The 10,832-nt window shown below is 34.3% G+C and overlaps 1 protein-coding gene across 1 annotated transcript; it reads left to right on the top strand.

Moving 5' to 3' along the window:
* The first annotated feature begins 6,647 nt into the window (after positions 1 to 6,647).
* LOC123911110 (U-box domain-containing protein 18-like) lies at positions 6,648 to 8,909 on the top strand. The gene has a single exon (XM_045962462.1). The coding sequence runs from the start codon at positions 6,763 to 6,765 to the stop codon at positions 8,809 to 8,811; it is 2,049 nt and encodes a 682-aa protein (XP_045818418.1). The 5' UTR covers positions 6,648 to 6,762; the 3' UTR covers positions 8,812 to 8,909.
* Positions 8,910 to 10,832: the final 1,923 nt, after the last annotated feature.

Below are 10,832 nucleotides of genomic sequence, written 5' to 3'. Positions count from 1 at the left end.
TACATGAAGAAGATTCATTGTTACTGTATACTCCAACAAAATTAGAATAATCCTTTTATGCTTTTGCAAGATCTAAACAAAGGAATGATATCGAAGTGGGTGTTTGTTATTCAGGTTCATCTTCAATTCAACAAATTTGTGCCTTGAAATTCAGTTTTTCTAAACAATTAGACAAAAAATGGGTGTTGTGTAATCAAGTAATTGAAAAACAATGATGAACAAATCAATTTCTCTGATTTTTCGAGAATATTATTGAAGAGACTGTTCCACTTTCCTCCCGATGCCGGTGACACCACACCACAGTATGTTCTGCACCGTGTTGCACAAGCTCGAGTGCTCACTGCAACCACCCTCCTCTTTTCCGCCACAGATGAGATTGCATGACGTCGACACCACCGCGGAAACGAAGACGCGCAATTATGTAGATTTAGTTAACCTGTATCCACCGCACAATCAATGATATTTGTTCAAGCCACGAGATCAATCAGATGGTCCAGATTTGGTAGCAGGCATTGCAGCAGATATTTGCCGCAGCCGAGGATCCAGATCGCACAAGATGCGGGTCATGTTGGAACACATCCTCTACCAGAGATATGGTGTTTCTTACTTGTAATTTGTTTCGAGCTTTTAATGCACTTTTGGTTTCCCTATTTTGAAAAACTTGAATTTTTGATCCCCTATTTTAAAAGTCAACTTTTTGATCCTCCTATTTTAAATAACTTGAACTTTTGATCCCCAAACTCAATTTGGTCAAATTTTTGCTTATGTGGCAAACTCAATGATGACATGACAATGGTCATGTGAACATATCATATTACATGTCATTAATGTTTTTCTTTAAATCAAATATTATATTTTAAAAGTAAAAATAAAAATATTATGGATTTTTAATATTATATTTTTAAAAATAAAAATAAAAACTCAAACAATGTTCATCTTTTTCTCTCTCCATCTTCATCTTCTACCCACAAACTCAAACCTAAAATCCCATAAATTAAAAACCATAAAAATCCAATCAATTCAATCAATCCATTCCTTTTTCAATTTTTCTCATGTTTCCAAAATCCAATCCATTTAATCAATCCACTCGCTTTCCATGGTGTTAATGTTTGTTTTTATAAATTTCATTCAAAACCACAAAAATTTAGGACCTACTAAATGTTGTTCCATGACCAATACGCAAGACAAAAGAGAAAAACAAACTTCAGCAACCAAAACAGTTTTTTTATTCTGGATCTCGTTTGCTCTTGATTCTAGATTTTCGGATCTCTTTGTTGATAATGGAGTAAGAGTTTTGGAAATTGTTTGTTCTTGAAAGATGAGTTTTGTTGATAATGGTTATTTCATGGATATTGTTACTCGCGTCAGAAAGATGGATACCAAATTGTGTGTTCCTGATAATGGAGTTAGGATTTTATTTTGAGTATGACTTTTTTTTAGGTTGAAGATGATGAAGAAAGATGAATATTGTTAAGTTATTATTTATTTTTTTATTTTGAGATCTGGGGAAGATTGATGAACATGATAAGTATGTTCATCAAAATTCTGAATTTGTTTAATTTTATTAAAAAAATGATTTTTAAAAATAAATATCTGCAATTTTTTAATAATAAAAAAACATAATATTTAATTTTAAAAAAATTAATGATATGGAACATGATTTGTCCACATTGACATTGCCACATCATCATATAGCTTGACACATCAACAAAAATTTGACCAAATTAAATAGGGGGATCAAAAGTTCAAGTTTCTCAAAATATGGGATCAAAAAGATGACTTTTAAAATAGGTGGATGAAAAATTCAAGTTTTTCAAAATAGGAGGACCAAAAATGCATTAAAGCCTTGTTTCAATAAACCTATCTTTTTCTCCACTTTGATTAAACTATATTTTAGAATGGGTTTGATTTTGCGATAAAAGTTATTTTTATAAAATTAGTTTTTCTAAAAATGAGTTGAATTTAAAATAGTATATATTTTTAGATATATGTATATATAATTGAGTTGAACAATAAATATTAGTGTAAAATTATGATAGGACTCATTCATAGAATTCAAAAACAACAATCACTTAAATGAATCTCAATTACTTTGAGAAATTTAGTCTCCGCGATTGCGCACGGAGGATTACAAAAAAATTGTCTTCAAGTTTTTTGAAGCAAAAAAATTGTCTTCAAGTTATAATTAATTTTAGTGCCATCAATTATACTCCATAGGGCTGGAAGAACTTGTTGTGGGTCGGCCATTTCTCAACGACAAAAGTGGCTAGAGTTCTAATAATATCAATATCATAAAATATTGAATACTAACAATTGATTGCAAAAGACTAATCTTGCTTATATGAAGACATAGACTCAAACATAAATTCAGAACAAATTATAATAAAAATAAACAAAATAAAATTTAATCCTAAGATATATTTCAAGATATATACTCTAATATATACTCCCCCTGAGCGATCTATCCCTAGTTTTGTGACTATTTCATTAAGGAGATTCGGAAAAAGATAGAATAAGAAGATGTGCATTTCCCCAGCAGTTAAGTTTATTCCCAGCCCTATTTCTACTATCTCATCTTTGTCAATCTTTTGAATGTTCACGCGTCACCCGATGCTCTGGAAGGTTCCACTTCTATATATGCTTTGATTAATGCAGCTACTATGGTCACAGTGCGTGTGCGTGTTTTCATGATATAGCAAGGTGCTCCCCTTTATCTGAATACCCACTTACATGGCGTTCAGTTTGGTTATGTGCTTTTCGATCTCTTTCCTTTCCTTTATGTGGACAGAATTATGGTCTACGACATGCCATTACTTGTAGTATTGTCGTAATAGAATGATACATGACAGTGATAGTGTGCTGCCAAGGTAGCTTTGGTTGGATTTGTTGTGTCGAGTTCAGAGCTATGATCGTCACTTTTGTAGCAGTCCAGCGGAGAAGGTGGTTAAGTATATCTAGTGGCGGTCACTTTTTTTAACAAGCGTGGCGGTCATTTATTGTAGGTGGCTTCGTCTCTACACAGTCGGGGGGGGATGGCAAGTGAATTTGCGGTGCTTAAGAGTTTGCCATGCCTATATAACAGAGCTTTGGAGGTGTTTGATTGTTTGTAGTTGCCTTGGCCTCAAAATAGAGCTTCTTCATGTGGATTATCAAGTGGCATTCTACTAATCGGCGAAAGGTAGGACTCCAGAAGGGTGAATTTTGATTCAAAATATTCGAAGGCTCTTAGTTTTGGAGTTGGAAGTTAGAATTTGTCACACGTATAAGGAAGCAAATTCTTGTCTGGATGCATTAGCAAATATGGCTTGCGTTGGGGGTTAACGTGTGTGACTGTGCACGAGTAATGTCTTGCTCAAGTTAGTCTTTGTTTATTAGTTGATTTTAGTTAGGGTGTTCCCAGTTTGGTTTGAATCAGTTTTGAGGTAAAACTCATCTGATCCAAAGATAAAATTATTCACGGTTTGATTCGATTTTGAATGGTTGATTAAAAAAATTTAATCCGATCCAATTTAGCACGTTTTAATTTGGATCGATTTTTTGATATGTAAATTATAAATTTTTTAATAAATATTAATATTATAAAGACACGGTAAAATAATATGTTTGTTGTAACTTATAAGATATTAAAAGTTAATGATTTGGAATGAAAAATCGATTATATATGAAGATATTAAAAGTTAACTTTTAGTCAGCCAACGAGTAGTTATCTACATTTAATTTGTATTGTTAATCTCAGTCTTGTATATAATCTAATATGAGTTAGTGACTCTAATGTGGCAAATACTCCATGTTTTTTCTTTTGAGGCATTAGATTGGGCATTATGTATAATTTTGTGATTGATCGACAACAAACATAGTGCTTTGATTTTTTGACAAAAAATATTTAACTTTTAGGATAGTGCTTTTATACCGACATATCACTACAATTTGATTACTAAAGTAAATAATACCAAACAATTTTATGGATAGTGACTTAGTGAGTGACTACAACTGGAGATTCAAAATGATGGGGGTAGAGGAACGAAATTTTGACATGCGTAATTTTTATGCATATCTTTTTAAAGGACAGAATTTACATCTATTTATTTTAGTTGCAGTTTTTACCGTTCCTCTTGCAAAGACTTAGTTTTTTATATTTTAATTTTTTAAAAATAAGATAAAACAGTTTTTCAATCATAAAAACTACTTTTTTGTGAGATGAATAGTAAAAAATCATCTAAAACAATGCACATAAGTTTTATCCTTTTCTAAATTTGTATAATATTATAAAAGATAAAAAGTAAGAAAAATAGTTAACTAGATCGCTTTTCTAGAAAAAATATCGAGTTAATGCAACAGTCAACGAGGGTTAGCAAATTCAAAATGGGGTATATTTGGTGGTTAAAATCGCACAATTGAAACTTGGGGGCTAAAATTGAACAATTGTGAAACTTAGGATTTTAAAATCACACAATTGAATTTTGGGGGCCAAAATAGAATGGTTGTTAAATTTGGGTCAAAATTACATTTAAGCCTATTTGTTATTAAAATTTAGGAGTGAAAAAATGGGCCCCATCAGTCGGACCGGTCCTTTTAACCCGTCTTTTTTGTTGGCTAGAGCCAAAGTTTTGAACTGAACCCCTCTAGTTAGCCCACCCCATTGAACTCGCTTAAAAAAAAGTGAAAATGAAGCCGGGCGGGCCGGCCCGAGAGTTACTTGAAATCTGTCTTTTATTTACTTCATTCGTAACACTTTATAAGTAAAATTTTTTAGGTTCATTGTATATTTAAGTGTTATGGAGTTAGTATTTTATTTTTTTCGAGTGAGTCAGACAAAACTCTTGATAAAATAAGGTGGTTCAACCTAATAAAATACAACACTTATTTAAGTAAATGTAGGTATTTTTCTATTTATTTTGGATTTATTTTATATTGGTGAATTTGTTTTTACTTTGTTGAGACTTGTTTAATGTTAGATTCATAATGTTGTCATTGTTTAGGTATTAATTATGTTGTCATCTGTAAAACAAATCTTGGTTCCTTTTTTACCTCCAAAATGGATCGAGTCGTCATCATGTAATAGTAACCCACCTCCCTCCTGTGTTGGTAACTTGGTATAAAATCTCACAGCCGACATATCATGGACTCCTGTAACTCAGACACTCAGCAGCTCCGAATCTAATGACAATGGTAATTCTATTTTATTTATTTATTTATTTTTACTAGCTCGTTTATCCTTACATCAAAGGGTTAAAGAAAAACACAATTGATTATCGTGAGTTTAATTTAATTGGGGACATGATATTTTATATACAAGGGTTATGGATTCGAATTTCGGACATCTAATTTATTACGTATCTTAAAGGGTGAAATTTCTAATCATTACACTTAGAGCTGTCAAAACGGGCTAGTCCGAATGGGCCGCCCGCCAAGCCCGATTTTTTCCCGGGCTCGGGCCTTGAAAATCTTAGCCCGAATTATTTCCGGGCTTTTTAGCCCGGCTCTGTAAAACCCGATTAAAATATGGGCTAGCCCGAATGGGCCGCGGGTGGCCCGCAAGCCCGAAAAAATTAAAATTAAAAATAAATATAAATAATTTGTTTTAGATGATTTGTACTTAGTTTGTAAAAATAGGGTGAGTAAAAATAGGGCACCCAAGAAACTCGTATATAACGGATGAGTAAACATATGACGCGCGAGAAACTCGTACGTAGCGGATGAGTAAAAATATGACGCGTGAGAAACTCGTAAGTAGCGGATGCGTCAAAATTGGGCGCGAGAAAATCGTAGGTAGCGGATGAGAAAAATAAGGCGCGCGAAAAACTAGTAGATAGAGGATAAGTAAAAATATGACGCGTGAGAAACTCGTAAGAGCATTCACAATGGAGAAATCTAATTTTGGGTACTTAAGTGGGTCTCACATGTACACATCACTCATTTATAATTTTTTAATAATAATACCTAATAAGTATTCAATCTCTCCAACCCAGCACCTCTTAAAAAATTCTAAACCGGTCCCACAAATAACTACACATTTCATCAATAACTCTACATATTTATAAATGGGTCCCACAAATTCTATTAAGTACTATGAGAGAGAGGGTGCTTATTTGAGAAGTGGTACCTATTTGGTACTAAAATGTGTTGTGCTCCAATGGTAGTACCTAATAAGTACCATGAGTACCTAATAGGTACTAAACCATTGGAGATGGTCTAAGTAGCGGATGCGTCAAAATTGGGCGCGAGAAACTCGTAGGTAGCGGATGAGTAAATATAAGGCGCGCGAGAATTATTATTTATATATATATATATAATATAGTAGCAGATGAGTAAAAATAGGACGCGCGATAATTATTAATCTTATTTATAATGTTGAGTTTGAGCACTAGAAGTAAAAAAAACAAAAATTAAAAATAAACCGGGCCGGCCCGAAAGCCCGACAACCCGTACCGGGCCGGGCTCGGACACTAATTTTGATAGCCCATTTTTTTATCCGGACTTTTTTCCCGGCCCGACGAAGCCCGAAGCCCGACCGGGCCGGCCCGAATTCGGTCGGGCCGCCCGTTTTGACAGCTCTAATTACACTACAGACAAAAAAAAAGTCCTCTCGTGATGTCAGCTCAATTGATATAAAGATAACATTTTATATGCATAGCCAAATCATAAAAAACAAATAACAAATAAATCTATTTGACCAAATCATATCATATATAATAATTGAAATTGAATTATCATCATATTCTCCCTTGGTGAACACATTTCCCCTTACCTTCAAATTCTTAAATGACTGCAACTCATCATCGCCGTCCCTTATCCTTCCCCGCCGTTCACCCCTGCAAATCCATATATCCGGCAACCCTCCTAACTGCACTAATCACTCTCTCACAAACTATAATCACTTTCCAACCAAACTCCTTTCCCACACAAAAACGAAACACCAGAGAAACTAAACGCCAAATCCAAATTCTCCTCATTTTCTTCCAACAACTTCAATCCCATAACTCTCATATCCTAAAACAAACCATTCCAATCTTCTCAGAGCTTTATTTCACCCTCCAAAAAATCCATTTCTTATTCCAAGATTGTTCCCTCAAAACTACACGCCTCTGGTTTCTCGTCAAATCTCAATTTATTGCCACACAGTTTCATCTTCTCACCCATTCCGTTTTGGAATCTCTCGACGCGTTACCTCTCCACCTCATCGATGTTTGCGATGAGGAGGTTAAAGAGGTAATTCAACTACTAATCAAACAAAAGAGAAAAAACAATCTCCAACTCGACCATAATGACGAACGTGAAGCCAAACGCGTTGATATAATTTTGAATCAATTCGAGAAAGGAATCGAACCTGAAATTGATTCAATCAAACAAGTTCTCAATTATGTTCAAATCAAAACTTGGTTCGATTGTAATGAAGAAATCAAATTCCTCCAAGACGAATTACAAAATCAAAATCAAGAGAAAGAGTTGGTTCATTTGTTGAGTGGTTTAATTGGTTTTTTATGTTATTGTCGTGTGGTAATATTCGAAACTCTAGATTTTCAATTGTTAAACCATAACAATGGATCTCAATTCGGTTCTAGTATTGAGAAATTAATCTCTGTAACACCAGATGATTACCGTTGTCCAATTTCTCTTGAGCTAATGTTAGATCCTGTAACCGTTTCCACTGGCCAAACATATAACAGAACTTCAATTCAGAAATGGTTTGAAGCCGGAAACATGACATGTCCGAAAACCGGGGAGAGACTCATTTCCACAGAGTTTTTTCCCAACACAGCACTGAAAAATCTTATCCAACAATTCTGTTATGATAAGGGCATTTCAATTTTAAGTTTAACTACCAAACCTCATAGCGTAACTGCACCCACTGTTAGTCCTGGTAGTTCGGCTGCAGCTCACGCGATACAGTTTGCGTCATGGTCACTTGCTCGGAGACTAGTTTTCGGAACTGATGAACAGAAAAACAAAGCAGCTTATGAGATTCGTTTACTAGCGAAATCAAATGTTTTTAATACGGCATGTTTGGTTGAAAATGGAACTGTACCACCTTTGCTTGATCTTGTTTTAACTTCAACGATGCAAGAGAATGCAATTTCTGCTCTTTTGAAGCTTTCAAAGCATAGTAATGGCCGCGAAGTTATCATGGAGAGTCGAGGATTAAAAACAATTGTTAAGGTTCTCAATAGAGGGTACAGTTTAGAAGCTCGTCGTGTTGCAGGTGGTATAATATTTTATCTCACTTCGGTGAAAGAGTATAGAAAATTAATAGGTGAAAATTCAGAGGCAGTTTCTGGTTTAGTGAAATTGATAAAGGAAGGAACAATTCGAGGAAAAAAGAGCGCAGTGGATGCGATTTTCGGGTTGTTATTGCTTGCTAAGAATCATTCTAAGGTGCTTGCTTCTGGTGTTGTTCCTGTGATAATTAGCGTTTTGGCTTCTTCTGATAAACGTTATGTTGTTAATGATTGTTTAGCCGTTTTGGTAGCATTGGCGGAGAGTGTGGAAGGCTCTCGTGCGGTATTAGAATGTTCGGGTTTTGGTTTGGTTGTTCGGATTTGGCAATCTGCAACTTTGCGTGCAGAGAAGGAGTACTGTGTTTCCATTTTGTCGTCGCTGTGTGTTAATATTGGTGTGGAAGTTGTTGATGTTCTGGCGAAGAATGCTTCCGTTGTTATGCCTTTGCTTTATTCACTTCTTACGGATGGTACACCTCAAGCAGAAAAGAAAGCACGTAGACTTATTAATGTTTTGCAAGAATTTGATGAGAAGAGAACTTTGGGAATGGTGGGTTCTTCTGTTATGCAGCAAAGATTGCTTCAGTTGAATTAGTTAGTTTGAACCTTCTTCCTTTTTCTCTTGTAAATAAATATAGAATCATACATCTAATATCTTAGTTCTTATACAAAGTAAAAATTACTATTGGATTAGCTCCATGTTCTTTTATTCTAAGAGCTAATTTCAATTGAATAGCAGTTACTACACTGAAATTTTGGGAAATATATATATATATATAACTAGACACAGGTTCGGTGGAGCATGATTTATATACCAATCATGGTTGTTATGAGCTAAGACAGCTAGTCATAAGCATATGGAAATTCGTTAGGGGGAGCATCATTTATATATCAATCATGGATGCTATGAGCCAATCATGGATGCTATGAGCCAAGAAAGCTAGTCATAAGCATGCATATGAAAATTAATTAAGGGGAGCATTATTTACATATCAATCATGGATACTATAAGCAAAAGAAACATACTATTAAGCAATTGCAAGATCATTACCAAAACAGCCTAGTGGAAAGAAAACATAAATAGTCTCACATTGCAATTGAAATTAAGTACATATTCATATTGAAAGAACATCAAAATAAAGTACCTAGCTGGAAAAAGACATCGAAAACAAATTAAAGTTCAATTGGATCACGAGAATTAGAACCAACCCGGACATTCTTTTTGTTGTTGACTATTTTTTCTTTCATGAGTTTATCATTATATGTCAATCATGGATGTTGTCAATCATGCATGTTGCTGATCATGGTAAATTAAACATAATTAAGTGGATGGCGCAATCATATCGAATTTTATAGTAGAGCCTTCAAAGACTCATGAAATGTATAAAATTTTATTTTTACTCTTTTTTTTTATATGCAATTAATATGGTTCTAAAGGACAAACATCAATGATCCAAAAGAGCAAACAAACTTATAAACCAAATCATAATAAGTACAATACAAAAGAGAATCACCCTATTGTTGGATGGTTCGGTCACATCGAATTTTATAGTAGAGTCTTTAAAGACTCGTGACATGTATAAAATTTAATTTTTATCATTTTTTTTGCGTTACATTGATTTTGATCCTCAAAAGGATATATAAAATTGATTATTTCATAAACAACCAACATTTTAATCAAATATGACCATATGAAAATTCCATCAACTATCATCCTTTCCTTTCGATCATAGAATAATGCTATCTTGTTGTGAAAACTATGCATATCATAAAACATTTCAACATTGAGGGAGCAAGGCTAAACAATATAACTGATTTTTTAGGTGTATAAAAAACCATTGCTACTCCATGACATAACAGTAGCACCACAGCAGAATTCAAAGGCACAAAACAAAATATATTTCATACATTCTGAACCTATAAAATCTACAATGTCACCGTTGTGTTTAGCATGTATTTCGCTCAGCCGCATGCCAATGGTAGTTGAAGCGGGTAGAAAAATGCGTGGGTGGTAAGTGCTCGCTTAGACAGTAAAGTTGCCACCGAACTTTATTTATTCCCGAAGGAACAGGAAAATATCGATAACACCTTGAAAGAAATGGGAAGATGGTCGTCGCAACCATTTCCGAGTTCGGAAGTCGATTATGTGAGGGGAAGGTATTAGCACTCCTCACATCCGTTGTACTCAACGGGAACCTTCTCGTTAATTTTAGGGTTAAAAAAGTGTTTTAATTTATTTGCTTGCTTTTTATTAATTATCGGGGTTATTTACAAGAGGGGAAAAAGTTAGTTTTTATTAGTGTACTTGACAAGATGTTGAATCTTGCTCCTACGTATTCCCCGGTGCGATGGAAAATTCAAAGCTACACGTAGTTCTGGGTAGAAAATGATTGTTGGTTGGTTGATTTTATTTATGAAAATATTTTAAGCCGCGCTTGGGCGGAAAATTTTTTGATTGAGAAGACGGACTCACACTTAGGCGATGACATCCGCTCGAAAAAAAATAATCGAACGCACACGGGCGTGAAAATAAATGTTTGATGGGTTGAAATTGATTTTATTGTTTTTTAAGAGAATGACGATTATCCGGACTACGAGTCATACGTCAAGAGTCCA

The sequence above is a fragment of the Trifolium pratense genome, linkage group LG2 (genome assembly GCF_020283565.1).
Source record: "Trifolium pratense cultivar HEN17-A07 linkage group LG2, ARS_RC_1.1, whole genome shotgun sequence".
NCBI classification, from domain to species: domain Eukaryota; kingdom Viridiplantae; phylum Streptophyta; class Magnoliopsida; order Fabales; family Fabaceae; genus Trifolium; species Trifolium pratense.
This window is presented reverse-complemented; position numbering and strand designations above follow the sequence as displayed.